The sequence below is a fragment of the Scardinius erythrophthalmus genome, assembly GCF_964197995.2.
Source record: "Scardinius erythrophthalmus genome assembly, chromosome: 15".
In the NCBI taxonomy this organism is placed as follows: Eukaryota; Metazoa; Chordata; class Actinopteri; order Cypriniformes; family Leuciscidae; genus Scardinius; species Scardinius erythrophthalmus.
The window spans coordinates 26,192,296-26,207,712 of record NC_138235.1 but is presented as its reverse complement, the minus strand read 5'-3'; the positions used below and the strand labels follow the sequence as shown (position 1 = coordinate 26,207,712).

Genomic DNA, 15,417 nt, shown 5'->3' with positions numbered 1-15,417 from the left:
CCCTCTAACTACAAGTATACAAACTGCACATCGCTAGCGTAGATGAATGGCTGGGGGTTTCCGTTCACTCTGTCGCCACCTACCCACTGAAACTGGAACTACAGCATTTCTAATTGGGAATCCCAGTAGCCCCCGCTGTGGCATTTTAATGACTTCATTCTGGACTATTTGACGGTAGCGATATGGCAAGCCGTTTTAGCTTAAATTGTACCCAGCGTTACTCGTTGTAATTGCATTCTTACTAGTAAGAATTTAATTAGAGAGCTAATTGTAATTGTTACTAGTAATAATTGAATTGTAGAGCTCTCTAATTATAATACTCACTAGTAACAATTCAATTGTAGAGCTCCGTAATTAAAAATTAATGGAAGTCAATGGAGACATATGACTAGTAAAAATTCATTTGTAGAGCTCTCTAATTGGAATTGTTACAAGTAAGAATTGAATTGTAGAGCTCTCTAATTTAATTCTTACTAGTAAAAATGCAATTACGACGAGTAACGCTGGGTACAATTTAAGCTAAAACGGCTTGCCATAGTAGTGAAGCCTACTACTATTTTTGTTTTCCAGACAGTAATCAAACATCAAATATCATAACTGTATATAATTCTGAACATAATTACTGAAATCATTTTGAATAAAGAAATTCAATTTTTTAAATGCACTAAATGCATGTTAAAACATCGATCAATAAAGCACGTCTTTTAAGTGCAAATGACATATTTATTAAAACTGCAATACAGGCTCAGAATAATAGGGTGCAGAAGCACTACATTTCAATGTAAAAAAAGAAAAACTTTATTTTCCTCCCCACACCTGTTTATTCAAGTGTCTTTCTCATCAGAAACTAAATCCTTACTGCAAGACACAACTCAAGCATTTTTTGTAACATTTTTGACCAACATCTCTCAGAGACTCATTGGCACTTAAAATTTAAATATTCATGCTACCTTTTGGTTCAAACATACATACGCAAAGTATTTAAAAAAAAAAAAAATCTTTGGGAAAGTACAGATTTAGCACAGTGATTGAAACTTTTTTGATATGTGTCAACTCACAAACATGAAGCAAAAATATGTGAAACACAAAGATATAAAGAAGTGCTCAGATAATAACTAAACAAAACCCTTGTCTTGCCTTAGATTTCAAAGAGGAAACAATTAAAAATCTTCCTTTCATCTTGGCTTCTTCATAGACTTTCTTTTTTTTTAAATAAGAAATACTGAATACTAATATTTAGCAATTTGGTTATTCTGAAATGCATGAAGTGGAACTAAGCAATTCCAAAAGCATTTTTGTTAAAATGTTGGAATGAAATGTAATAAACACTGAAAAATAACAGCTGAACAGAAGCTCCAACTTCCCATTGCTGCATTCTCAATGACCCATAAAGTGCAGGAGCTCATTAAAAAGTACAAGCTACAAATTAAATGCTTAAAAATGTAACATTTCTCCAACAAGCTGTCTTGTTGACTCAAGGCGGCATCCTCGTAGCCTTCTTGTGCGAACATCCTTTATGATGGGAATCAAGCAGGCTATATTTTGGGTCAAAGCTAGTTGCACAGCAAGAGACAATCTTAGTCCTTACACCGTCAAACTCAGGACACTCTGTTTTAGGAACACTCCGACCCCCTGGTAGAGTCGGAATAAGTAAACATCCGTGAAATCGACCTTCACTTCAAACGACTGCGAATAAAGTCAACATGGGAAGGCCATTCAGTTGGTCTCATGTGACAAGTCAAACCTGAAATGATACAAATAAGAATAGATGTAAGCAAACACTCTGTAATCTCAGAGTAATCTACAGTGAACAACAGTATAGCACATACCACTGTGATACTCCTGTCTTGAGATCCAGCTGACTCAAGTCTATCTGAAGCTGAAACAGAATGGCGATTGAAATTCAGTCATTTTAGGAGGGACTATAATGTTTGTGGTGTTGTTATCTCACACGTCACATGATGAATACCTTGCCAAGAAGCTCTTTTTCACGACTCATGAAGGAAACGCTGTTCTTGACAGACACTTCAAGATGTTTCTGCTTAGCTTCTTCAAGTGGCATGTCAAAATCAAATCTGTAGGAGAGAGTGAAAGATGGTTAACCTTTGGCTCTGTGTGTCATCAGATAATGATTTAATGATGTTCTTACTAACCTCTCATTGAACTCAGGTTTAAGGCTTTTCTTCTTAACACTGGTCTTCCTTTTGGTGTTCCGGTTCTTGTCCGGAAGAAGAATGAATGAGATGTAAGTGTCTGGAGGATCCTTAGAATAGGACGGCAAGTTCCTGTGCAAGAATACAGAATTATGAAAATAAACTGAGGAACATAACCAGTAATAAGGCTCTTTTTTTCCTTTAATATACATTAGTCGTTATTTTTTGTTTTTGTGGTACTTGTATGATTCCTACCTGCAGGCATGGATGGTTATAACCAATCGGTTCTCCTCAGATGAGTAGGCAACAGAGAGCTTCATCTGGGCATTCCCGGATGAACTGGCATCCTCACCTCTGTATTTGCATCCATCCACAAACATACAACCAATACATATGTCAAGGTCAGTTACTTTTAAATACTAACCTACAGTTGCAAATGAAATATAGCTCCTTTTGTGTCTCACCCTTGGGCGGGCACACTTCTGTGTCGGAGCTCACGATTGGCTGCAGCAGCTTCCTCTCCTCTGGGGATCACATGACTAGCATCCTCCGCATCACTACATTGTGCCAGCTTGCTGTCTAGGAGCTGATAAACAGGTAAGATGTTTTTATTTTACACATACTGTCAAGAAGTTTGGGGTAAGTAACATTGATATTAATATGAAATGGTTCTTGAGCACAAAGTCAACATATTAGAATGATCATGTGACACTGAAGACTGGAGTAATGATACTGAAAATTCAGCTTTGCCATCACAGAATCACTTTTTTTTTTTTTACATTTTCTATATAATACAATATAATATAATGTTATAATGTTTTTGGTTAAATACATGCAGTATTGGTGAGCACACACTATATGGCAAAAGAGTGGATGTGGATGTGGCTGAATGTAAATGTGTCCTGCTGCTCAGCACATGTTGAAAATATGTGTGATTTCTAACCTTGAGTTCAGCTCTCAACAGAATCTGACTCTCAGGCATGGCTCCATCCAGACTGAACCAGCGGTCCAGCACCAGATCCTTCTCATTCAGCAGCTCCCTCAGCGGAAGCACAAGTGAACCCAGAGCCAGACCCCAGCTGTGAGAGAGCTACACACACCAAACTCACATAAAATACACTCCAGAGCAGAAAAAAGTATGTCACTATTGTCCTTCTGACATAAATGCACACCTTAAAATCAAAATTGAATGTAAAATGCAGCTTCTCACTTTGACTACAAGTGTGTCTTCTGTTGGATTATGGATCAGGAAATTAAAAGCTTCATCCCACTGTGGAGAAGTCGAGCGATTGAAAACCTAGTGGGGGAAAAATGATCCCTTGTGAGTCTTTGATATTTTAATAACATCAGCATAAATTACCCAAGATTTAAGGGGCCTTACTTTGGTCCGGTAGGATATGTTTTTGCATGACACTTCTGCTCCCACCATTGGCTCTTTCCCGCTCTTTTTTAACTGTGAACAACATAACATTTTGTAATGCGGGTGCTGCTAATATATTCATACAGTTCATTGAAACGAAGTTGATGCTAACTATTGGCTATGGCAAATTAAGTAGAGACTAAATAAATGAAATATTTTGATGAAAATAAAATGAAGCTTACAGGGAGACCATGTGCTCTCTCGATATACACAAAAAAAAGTGCAACAGAGGGAACCGTTTTATTCAGGTAAGACTGACGATAGTTGTAACGTAGAATCTGGATACAAAAATCACAAAACTAATCAACAAAATGTTCATATTTAATGAATTCAGATGAACAATAAAAGCATATATAAACTGTTACCTGTTCAAGTCTGGTTGGATCTGAAACTTTAGGCACCCATTCCAACACAAGGTGAAGTCTTCCAGATTTCACATCATTCAGAGTATACCACTGTATGAGGAAGCCGGCATAAATAAACAAGCATACAACCAGATATAGAAACCATTTAAAAACAAAAAAACATGCACTGAGAGACTCACCTGATCAGTAAACTGAGCACTGATGAGGTCTCTGAGACTTACTTTAACCCTGCAAGCAGAGATTAAACAATACTGATATTCATCAAAAGAAGAACTGATACTCTAGATACACTAGCCAAAATATTACAACACACAACACAATCTTACCTGCCACTTTGAAACAAATCAGATTTTATCACTAGCATATTCTTAACACAAATGTACACTTGCATTGTATTTATCTTATTTTATCTTATTCACTACCCTTAAAACCATCTGTCCTCAGACCATAACCATAACATGATTTGTCAATTTTTTAAATAATCGCCCTCATTTTAATAAGGTCCTGTTATTAGCTAGTGGCACCAAAACGTACTACATGTGTGATATCCACAGTGAGTCAAAGGAAGGAAAAAACACATTTTGTGCAAAAATGGAAGCAGGATATTGCACTAAAACATACAATGCAGTTCGAAAGTTTAGGGTCAGTAAGTTTTTATTTATTTATAGGAATTAATACTTTTATTCGGTAAGTGACGATACAGATATTTATAATATTACAAATTATAGCAATTTCAAGTTTCTATTTCTATTTTATATTAAAAAAAATCACAACATTACTGTTTTATAGCTCATCGATATAGCTTTATATTTTATATTTTATAGCTCACTGAGACTTCTTTCAATAACATTAAAAAAATATTTTTTCCAACCTCAAACTTTGAACAGAAAGTTTTTTTCCATTATTACTCAAGAATCAGTCAAATACAACTAAACTACAGCATAACATTCTAAAAGCAGAAGAGGAAGGTTGTTGTCTCACCTGCCAAGGAAGTCGTCCTGGTCAATGTCTTTATCATAAAGGTCAAACTCCACCTCCTGACCTGGGAGCTGGGTCAAGATCACCTACAGTACAAGCAGGTAGGTATGCATTACTAACATGCCAGCAGCAGTGGAGGAATGAAGCAACTATTAAAGCAGAAATCAAGATGGAATCCTTCTGTTTTGAGAAAGAAGCCATATCCCTCCATGTTGCACACAAAATAAATCAGCATGCATACCTCATAAAGTTCGTTCCAGGTGGGGTTGAGGTTCTCTTTGATGACCTGACTCTTGAAGGCTGTTCCTCCCACTCGGATCTTCACATATGGGTCACTCTTTCCCTTTACCATGCCACCCATTAAATTGTCCTTAGCGATAAGACTCTGGGCTTCCACCAGGTGGATCCGCAGAACACCCTATATTGACAATTACAAATATTGATAACTTCAAGTCTGTATTTTTTTATCCGAAGTACAGGCTCACCTCTGAAGCAAAATTGCTGTCTGGACTAGTGTGCTCGGGACGTTTTGAAGTAGGGGTCACATTTGTTGCCCCTGGAGATACTTCTGATTCAACATCTCCATCTCCGGGTAATGGAGACACAGGTGTGGTAAGGATGGCTTCTTCATTTAGCCACAACACCTGAAACCAAAATCACAGAACTCCTGCATTATGTGTCCTCAAAGTTTTTAATCGTAAAAAAAAAAAAAAACAATCATACCCTGAGCATAACTGTGATGTAGATACGGCTGGCCGGTCCAGACTTTTCTAGCTGAAACCACTGATCCATAGAGAGCTCAGCGCTGGAGAGCAAACGGGACATGGGGATAGACAGACTACCCAGAGTCAAAGCCCTGTCATCATCCTTCACCTGGAACAGGTGGAAGCAAAGATAAACACAATTACATTAAATGGTGGATGTTAACATAAATAGGTGTTAACATAAATATTTACAATTAAAGTGCCCATATTATGCAGTTTTAAAGGTTCCTAATTTCGTCTTGGAATCTCCTACAATAGGATTATATGCATCCAAGGTAAAAAAAATGCTTTAATTTTCTCATTGCACAGCAATATCATCGCTTTTCTCGCAGTGTCTGAAACAGTTCGATAAACGATTCGGCCTCTCTAAACCCCTTCTTTCTGAGAGCCTACTCTGCTCTGATTGGTCAGACGGCCCAGTCTGTTGTGATTGGTCTGCCGCTTACAGCGCGTGTCGGAAACAAAACGCATATTACCATATCTGAATTTCAGCTCCGGAGGCTTCCTCAGCACTTGTACACAGTGATACGAACAGCACAAAAAGCAGCGTCTTCTCGACATGTCGACAACATAAACCAAATTCCAGGCCTCAGCTACAACTACAGTGTTTGAGGGCTGGTCAAAGTATGTTGTTCACAGGCAGCCAATGAAGACCACAGGGTGGCATTAAAGGGAGTAAAATCAACCTAGGGTCCTTTGCACCGTGACTTCGAGCCAAAGCCTTTTTTCCCTTGGTTGAACATTTTTAGTAAAGAACCTATTTGTACTACTGTAGAAGTTTGGTACCATTCTGGATTTACGAGATACAAATTTGGAGCCAATAGCGGGGGGGGATGGGGGGGGGGTTTGGCTCGAGGTCATGGTGCAAAGGACCCTAGGTTGATTTTACTCCGAACCATCCCTTTAAGCAGATTTGTTACAAACTCTATTTATAGTTCACTTTGATCTTCAAAACTTTACAGACATTTTACGGGTACTTTAAATAAGCACTTGGAAGGATCATGAAAAACAATATATAACAATATTTTACTATCACAGTGACCTACTGTACCTGGATGTCGATGTCTTGTTTGCGTGGGTCCTGAATAAAAAACGTAAAGGCATCCTCCCATACTGGATTATTAGTCCCATACACCGTCTGGATTATTAATAATGAGAGAATATATGTAATAGTGTGACTCCAAAATGTATAAATATGCCATAAATGTTTATTAATAATAATAATAATAATAATAAGAGCGATGACATCATACCCTGCTCTCTTTGGTGGTATCCTGCACAGAAACCTGCACCATGGGGTTGGGGTCCTTGTTACCTTTTTTAAACTGAATAGAAATACATTGTACTGAATGACGTCAACATCTAAAGCACTCTTTTAACAAAGCAATAGATGGTGAAAGAAGGACAATAGTGGTTCAGGATGCAAACTTACTGGTAGATCTTGTGCCCGGTCCAGATAAACAGTTAAAATGGCAGCAGAAGGAAGATCTGTTGTCTTACCAGATATCGTAATGATTTTATTCCTCTCCAGCACCTGTATTTAATAAAAGGTTTAGTATGGAAATTAAAGGAGCAGAGCAGCAAATACACCGTTTTTAGTGCAATTTTCCACCGGACAAAATTGCGATTGTTAACTCATGATTTCTGTTCTGTCTGTGCGCACCAATCTTGCACTTCTATCTACTCCTCAACCAGACCACCTAGAGACTTCGGGTTTTCGGCATTATGTTAAGGAAGGTCTAATCTCGGGAACGCACAAAAAAAATCTCTTAGTGTTGTGATCCCATGACGTGAGAAAATTGCGCTAAAACACTCACTGAGTTTTTATTACTTGTTTTATAGTCTATCATGTAAGATCTTACTTCATTAAGGCGCTCTGCAGAGGGCAGCAGAGAGAGCCATTCTAGCTTGAGATGAACCTGACCAGATGTTGCGTCCTTTAAAGTGTACCACTAAAACCACAGGGAAAAAGCATTACATTACTATTATAAACAATGCTGACTGCACTGCTGAAAGAATGGTGGTGAAATAAATATGATCGATAGACAGAACAATAATGGAAAGGTTTCTTGGTATAAGAAAAACATCTAAAATGATATATAAATAAAAGAAAGTCAATGTAAAAGATGTACCTCATCTAAAAGAACTGCTTTCTTTACAATACCTAAATCCAGCTTCATTCTAAAAAGAAAATAATTCAGAGACAGGGGAACACAAAAAATAGGAAAGCATAGTTCTTTTATTAATAAAGATATTAATAAAATAAGAAATCAAAACAATGATATATAAGGAATACATATATGAAGAGTTCAGATGCAAAAGCCTCTAAGTGCCATCTGAAATTTTCTTCTAGAATTATCATTTTTATCAAGCTTGTATATTTAAGTTCAATAATTACACTTAAATGGCAATGCAAATTACCTATTAATTGTCATTTAAGTGAAATTACTTAAAATATACAAGCTTTAGAAAAATGATCATTCTAGAAGAAAATTTCAGATGGCACTTAGAGGCTTTTGCATCTGAACTCTTCATATATATATTTAAAATATTTGTTTATTTATAATAATATTAATCATGTTTAGATCATATTTTGACCATTTTATATGAATTCTAAAATATACATATATTTTTCTTTTTATATTTAAAAAAGTATATATTATATTTATATAATTATTAATTAGAATTTAATTTATAATCTGTATTATAAAATAATACCTCCCAAGAAAATCATCCTGGTCAGGGTCTTTATCAAACACTTCCAGCTCCAGCTCCTGACCAGGTACTTCATGAACAATCACCTAACAAACACACAAACACATACATCTAAAATATGATAAACAGCATTGAGCAATTAACATGCTGACATCTTTAAGATTTGGAACAAATAATCTTGAAAGTTGTTTTCTCTGAGCTTGTGCTTTTGCTCAATGCTCATCTGATTTCAACACATGATAGTCACATCCTGCACTATGACTATCACATTTTGTTTTTGTTTTTTTCTTGCTGTTTCCAGCCGTTACAACAGTCACAACACAGCAGATATCTGCATAGTGTTAGTAGCTTGAAAAACCACAGCTTCCTTTTACTCAGAAATGAGTTTAAGCACATAAACCACACTGATCACATGATACCCATGCACATCTCTCTCTCTCTGACCTCGTACATCTCTCTCCACTGAGGATTAAGGTTGTTGTCCACGTGGTGAGAGGTAAAGGTCTGCGTTCCCACCCGTAGCACTGCATACGGATCAGACTTGCCAGATATCACCCCTTTCATGTAGTTATCCTTGGCAGCAAGGTTTTCTGCCTCCAGCAAGTGGATACGCACAATACCCTGTTGGAAAACACAAAACAAAAGTAAGCAGAGTGCATGAGGTGTGTCTAAATTAGCATATGTAATTATGTAAATGAGACACACGCCCTTGCAGTTCAACATTATGAAGCAGCTACACTGGACAAGCATGCGTGATGAAACTATGGAGTATTAAAGTACATTTGATGGATCATGAATAGTTCAAATAAGGAGGTTCATATAGTTAAATACTCCATTAAAGCACAGTGAAGTGTTACCCGTGGGAGAGGGGAACGCAGCTGTGCTACGTGCAGGTTGGCCACCAAAGGCACAGTGAGACGATTGGGGAGAACCAGGAAAGAGGCGATTGCATCCATTATCATAGTGTCCGACATGGCACTGAAAATGAATGCAAGGGGTTCGTACAGAGGATGGAACACAAACAAAATACATTTAAAATATTTGACAGCATGGCTTCTGGGTGATTATAATGGGTTAAGCTATGATAAATATGAATGACTGCATGTTTCCCTGCTTTATTTGAATAGAGGGAAGCAGACTGAATAATCAGACCAGTGCTCAACTGATTATCAATGAATGAAGCATATGAGAAGAAAGAGTTACAGTATTAACAGGTCCAGTGGAGTTGTGCTATATCTGAATCATAAACCCAAAAGACAACGATGATACAAAACAAATGCACTCACTTCAAACCAGGTATGTCTAATAAATTGGTAAGGCCAGTCCAGTTGATGTCAAGTGTCTATGGGGAATTGAAGTAGAAACAAAGATTGTGTAGTAAAATGGGGTTACTATGATGTGATATAGTAATTAAAATGGAAAATGCTTGACTAACAGGTCTGCGGATGAAGAACATGGTGACGGCTCCAACAAGAGGAACATCTCCAATTAGAGGTTCCAAGATCACCCTCAATTTTCCATGGAGCTACAGAAGGAGGGATACTGGTTTCAGTCAATGAGTCTTTTATCGGTTATCTTTAAGGAGTCTTATTGTCCTCTTCCTTACCTGAATGCCTTTCACTCCAGCTTTACAGAAGTACTTCTTCACCTCAACGTTAATCTCCACATCTCCAGCATAACTGCAAAACAGATTAAAAAATAGGCCTACAGTAAAATAGTTCTATAAAATAAGATGAGGTCACAACTCCAAAGTTGAGAACCTGTTTGCTAAGAAAGAGACCAAAGACACTACCTGATATAAAGATCCAGTATCACCTGACGCTTATCATACTCAGTGTAGGCCTTCACCCCAACTACCTTCAGAGGCTGTTAAAAAGTATGTTTAAACATCTTAGTCAATAGTCTGTGTTTAAAAAAATATCTCTGGCGAACAGCAATTGAGAATCAAATGTAAATATGAGAAACACATGCAAATAACTTTTATCAGACACAGATTTGTATACCCTGTCGCCCAAGTCAACTTTGGCGAAGCTGAGAGTCTGCAGATGAGCGCTGGCGGCTCGGATCGAAGGGGCAATAGTCTCCACCAGCAGCTTTTCCAGATATTGTCCAATAAACGGCCAGGCCTGCTGCAATATCTATGAGCCAGGATAGTTACAAACAATAAGAACTGGTGGAAACTCACAAAGATGACAAGTCAATGAAGACATTTTTGATGACAAGCATATTATACAAATATGTAATGGGACATAATTTACTCCATGAGATAAACAAACATTAGAGCATTACATTTGTTGAAACGATTCCACACACATTAAGTCTAATTTGCCAATCAAACCTCAGACGGAAACCATAAACACTTAGGAGGAAACCCCTATAGAGCATTTATTTTCTTATCAGACTGCTGCACTCAATACACTCAATTTTAAACTTAAACTCAATTGAGTATCAATAAAACTAGATTTTCTATACATTGGTACAACAACTTAAATCTATCAAAATCACAAAACCTGCATCATAATAGACTCACATATAGGCTGCTTGCAGATGTCACCAATTCAAGTAATGTTTGTTTGTGTTTGCAGTGTGCAAACACAAGAGCAGTGTGTGTTTGAAATGAGCTTTGAAAGCACATCCCACAATCCACCTTCCCATTCTCACTATCCAAACTTAAAAGGTTATTTGAGACAAACCTTTGAAGCCTGAAGCCTGACAACAACCCTGGTGTGCAAGAATAACCGTTCAACTATTTATCTTCAGGCACTGAATTTTAAAACATACACAGTGCCCTCAGGGACACAGAGCAGAAATAATGTGAACAGAGGCTGCGGTCACATGCACATTTGTATATGTGAACAGAGTTTAATACCTTGTTAATCCATTCAACCTTTTCCACATCAGGGAAGTTCACCTGTGGAAAAACAAGGAGTACACTTTGAATTCCGATGTCAACACGGGCTGTATATCAGATCGGTTTTACATGCTGTATGCAAGGAGACCTCTTATTTTGTACACTGTAAGTAAATACCGTGAAGGTCGGAAGCTGCTGTTAACAAAACACAGCCTTTTCCAGGGAAGAGATCAGCTGTGCATACACCGGAATATTAAGTTCTGCTAATTCTTGAAAATACTGTCATTCTTGCACAAAAATACTTGTAAATGTATAACAAAATCTATCTGGCAATGGTAGATCATAATAGTAAGCAGAAAGAATCATAAGAGAGCATGTATAAAGCATGGTGTGTTTATAAACAAGTATTTAGTGGCAAATGAAACCTTGATTAAAGGTAATCTCTGACTTCATATTAAATGTTTAACTGTAAATAAGTAATACATTCAAATAAATACAATTAAATATAATAATAAATGTTAAAAAAAAAACTATTTTAATCCTTGATCCTCTACACAAGTGATTCCCAATGAGGAACTTTGAGATATACATTTTTTAATATCTAGAAAAATATATAATACATATTTATATGCATAAATAAATAAAGACACTGGAAAAAGGTATTAAAATATATGTAGCCTAATACATATTTACCTATGAATATATATTTAAAGACACCGGTGCTCTTTAAATTTAAACTTAATTTTAAAATTACGTAATTTGTAATAGGATGTGGGTAGGTTTATATATATATATATAGATATATATATATATATATATATATATATAAACATTAGTTAAATAAAGCAACTATGTAAAAGCTACTGAGGTATGTGAGGAAAGTGGTACCACTGTTTCTCTGAGCACAGGTCAAACTTTTCCAAACAATTTTCAACTTCTTCATGTTTCCCATCACCCCCTCACCAAATTCTTGCTGCAAATGGCTCGTTTTGCCATTTTGCTGCTGGTGACTCAGTCCCATGAGATTGGATACTTCAATGTTCCAAATATAGCAAGGGCTGGTCTGACTTTGGAATGTAATGAAGTTAATGAGGAATGGGCAAAGAAAGGAGCGAGGAGAGAAGAATATAAACATTCAACTCTATCAGAGAGGAATGCTTATTAAAGGGACAAAACTGTAAAAAAAATGTAATTGTCAGAAGTGGCTGAAAGCAGGTTTCAAATTGATGTTCTTGTAATGCAAGGGCATTATCATGCATTTTGACTGAAGATAATGTTGCAATATTGTTATGAACACAGCACCAAAACTATGACTCACTAGTTACAACTACTTTTTTTTATCTGTCATATGTAGACTAGTCAGAATAGTGATTTAGCTACTTTATTATTCAATTAATAATCTTACTAGTAAGAATAACATGTTACTACTACAAGTTGGAATACACATTAATAGCGCCTAATACACAGGCAGCCGTCTCTATTCAATTACTACTAAGAAACCTGGAATAGATACCAGCAACTATTTTAATCTAACTAACTAAAGACTAAGTACTGTCACCCAGTTATTAGTAAAACTGAAATAGGTAGGCCTACCAGCAACTGGAAAGCATACTAGGCAGAAGTGGATAGTTACTATCTGAACTACAGGTCCTCATTAAAATTCAGTGGTAAATGTAATGGTTACCAGTCACAAGTGGTAGGCCTATACTAACTAGTTAATGGGATAGTGACTAGTAGCAGCCTATAAGGCCTATATGTACTAGTATGTAATAAATATCTTACTAAAATGTATGTCAGAAGCGAATAGTTTATCTTAATTACAGATCTAAAATTCAATGGTACATGCATTTGGTTAGCAGCAGTTCAAAATGGGATATTTACTTGTTAATGGGATAGTGACCAGTAACAGGTAAATGTACTAGCTGGTAACGTTTTAGTGACTAATTTAATATTTAGGCTACTAGTCACTATTGGAACAAGTACTAGTATAATCAATAGTTAAATTGTGAAATAGGAAAAGATACTCTAACTAGTACTAGTACTTAGTCACTACTGGATTAGCTACTTAGTAATAACAAAACAATATGTACCAGTAAAAAAAAAAAATAATAAAAAATAGTTGTTAAAGAAATATCTATAATTTGCATCATAAGTGTGTAATTATGAGGGGAAATATTCACAGGTCGAAGAATGATGGGATTGTTTTCATGGCAAACAATTTGCACTGTAAAAGTAGGGGAACAAATATTAAAATCATACCAGTAACAAGAAATCATTCTGTCAGTGCCACGAGAGTACTTCTAACGCTTGTTGTAAACAAAAATAGACCTAATAGCCAAAAATCGCATGATAAAAACGGTCTTACTGCGCAAAGATTTACATTTACATTTAGTCATTTAGCAGACGCTTTTGTCCAAAGCGACTTAACGCTTTGGTTTGATTTAATGCATTTGCTGCAGACTGCGGTGGTGAACGGTTGAGAACCAGTCCAGAATGATACCAATTATGGTATAAAAACACTTACCCATGCCGGTAAGTCCCGTTTACTTCGAAACACCCTTGTAGGGATTACATCCTGCTCATTCTCCAAAAGATACATCGCGCTTAACAGTCGCGCTTGTTTTCCATCGCGACTGTGTTTCCATCCTGTATAAACCAGAAGACCGAGCAAAACTAAACTAATGCTGAATCCGAAATATCCAGCCAGGTAGACTGGCAGTAAGGCAGCGACGCACTTTCCGAAGGACCAGAGAACTGACACGGCGTGTTTCCCAGCGGAGTCTTGAGGCAGAGGCAGATCCGCAGCCTCCGGAGAGGCACCCGCTCTCGGCCCCGCATCATCAGATGACATCGGCTCTTTCTGCATCAAATCCTGTCTACCGTGAGCGCTAGACAATAACAACCAAGCAATACAGCTCAAAACTAACGAGTGCTATACACGTAGGATTAAATATGAACAGAAAATATCTTATTATTTGTCATTCTACGAAAAAAAAAAAAAAAACCAGCACCACCGTCAGCTCCTTAGCAGCGGAAAGTTGTGGATTTGTAGTTTGCTAAGAGAAGGGCGTGTAGGGGCGTGTTTAAAATGCTTCAGCCCTTCTCGGTTCTTGTTAAAACCACAGCGAGAACCTTAAAATGTCTGGGTGTTGGATAATGCATAGCTATTTCACGAAGACGGCAGCTTTAAACTCAGCCATTCACCAGTCACTGAAGCCCTGTTAGAGGTGCTGTGCGCTACATATAATACTAAACGCGAAAACAGGGAATTTAAAGTTATTTAAAAATAAGAAAAATACTGTACGTTAAAAATATTTATCCTCCAGGACACATTTAAGCGGTCGCGTGGGTGTTTATACTAGCACTGTCATGTGACAACCAATGCGGTGTGCTTTTGTACACGACACGCTAAGCAGAAAAATAACTGTTTACAGAAGTGTAATGCAAACGAACAGTCTTTTAGTCAAAATTCGACTAAATTAAGTCCTACCGACAAAGCTGCAGTGAATTACAATCAAAACACTGAATGCATTGCAAACTGTTGTCCCCGAGTTTGTTGCGTAGCAACATACATCACCAGTTAGTTGCTACACAAAACCGCAACTGAGATTTAATAGGTAGCCTACATGCAACAGTTTCATAAATCTAAAATCAATGGCATTTATTCAATCATATGCTTCCTACAATTACTCTGTCCAAAGATCAGAGGTAATGTCAAGACCTAATACAGCTACCACTGCGGTCAGATTACTAAAAGCAGTTGATTTAATCTCAGATTGCTATATAAAATATGACATGCACTAAAAATCCGCATTATGTTAAAAGCTGCGGTCAACTATACCAGTCACTGTGGTTCTCAACTTAGAAAGGGGCCTTAATTGTTTATACAACCATTAAAATACGATACACCTATTAGGATTTTTTTTTAAAACTACTATTACAACTCTGTGGACTGATATCAACATTATCGATTTGACTACACTGACACCATTAGATGAGATCTGAACTGGATGACACTCAAGCAGAACTAGTTCATGGGTTAAATTAGTTAATTGATCTATACAACATTAAAAATGACACCCTTTTCAGCCAAAATAACTTTGAATTAGTCACTGTAAAGCTGCTTTAATCAATAAATGTTCTGAAGTGCTATATAAAGGAGACCAATAGC

The 15,417-nt window shown here is 36.9% G+C and overlaps 1 protein-coding gene across 2 annotated transcripts; it reads right to left on the bottom strand.

Moving 5' to 3' along the window:
* Positions 1-705: 705 nt before the first annotated feature.
* On the bottom strand, positions 706-14,309 carry esyt1a (extended synaptotagmin-like protein 1a). Of its 2 annotated transcripts, XM_081387619.1 has the most exons (31): positions 13,771-14,278; positions 11,265-11,306; positions 10,399-10,533; positions 10,188-10,261; positions 10,002-10,074; positions 9,831-9,920; positions 9,682-9,737; positions 9,253-9,373; positions 8,840-9,016; positions 8,399-8,481; positions 7,813-7,861; positions 7,543-7,632; positions 7,113-7,214; positions 6,934-7,005; positions 6,732-6,818; positions 5,640-5,789; positions 5,402-5,560; positions 5,158-5,334; positions 4,920-5,002; positions 4,118-4,166; positions 3,939-4,028; positions 3,756-3,851; positions 3,535-3,606; positions 3,364-3,450; positions 3,097-3,243; positions 2,618-2,739; positions 2,409-2,507; positions 2,154-2,285; positions 1,970-2,075; positions 1,830-1,879; positions 706-1,744 (listed from the first exon to the last, which is right to left on the bottom strand). In XM_081387619.1, exons 1-31 carry the CDS (start codon positions 14,110-14,112, stop codon positions 1,717-1,719), a joined length of 3,240 nt encoding a protein of 1,079 aa, XP_081243745.1. In that variant the 5' UTR covers positions 14,113-14,278; the 3' UTR covers positions 706-1,716. The 2 variants fall into 2 exon arrangements, with proteins under 2 accessions (XP_081243745.1, XP_081243746.1); XM_081387620.1 differs by lacking the exon at positions 3,756-3,851 and having other exon boundaries at positions 707-1,744; positions 13,771-14,309.
* Positions 14,310-15,417: the final 1,108 nt, after the last annotated feature.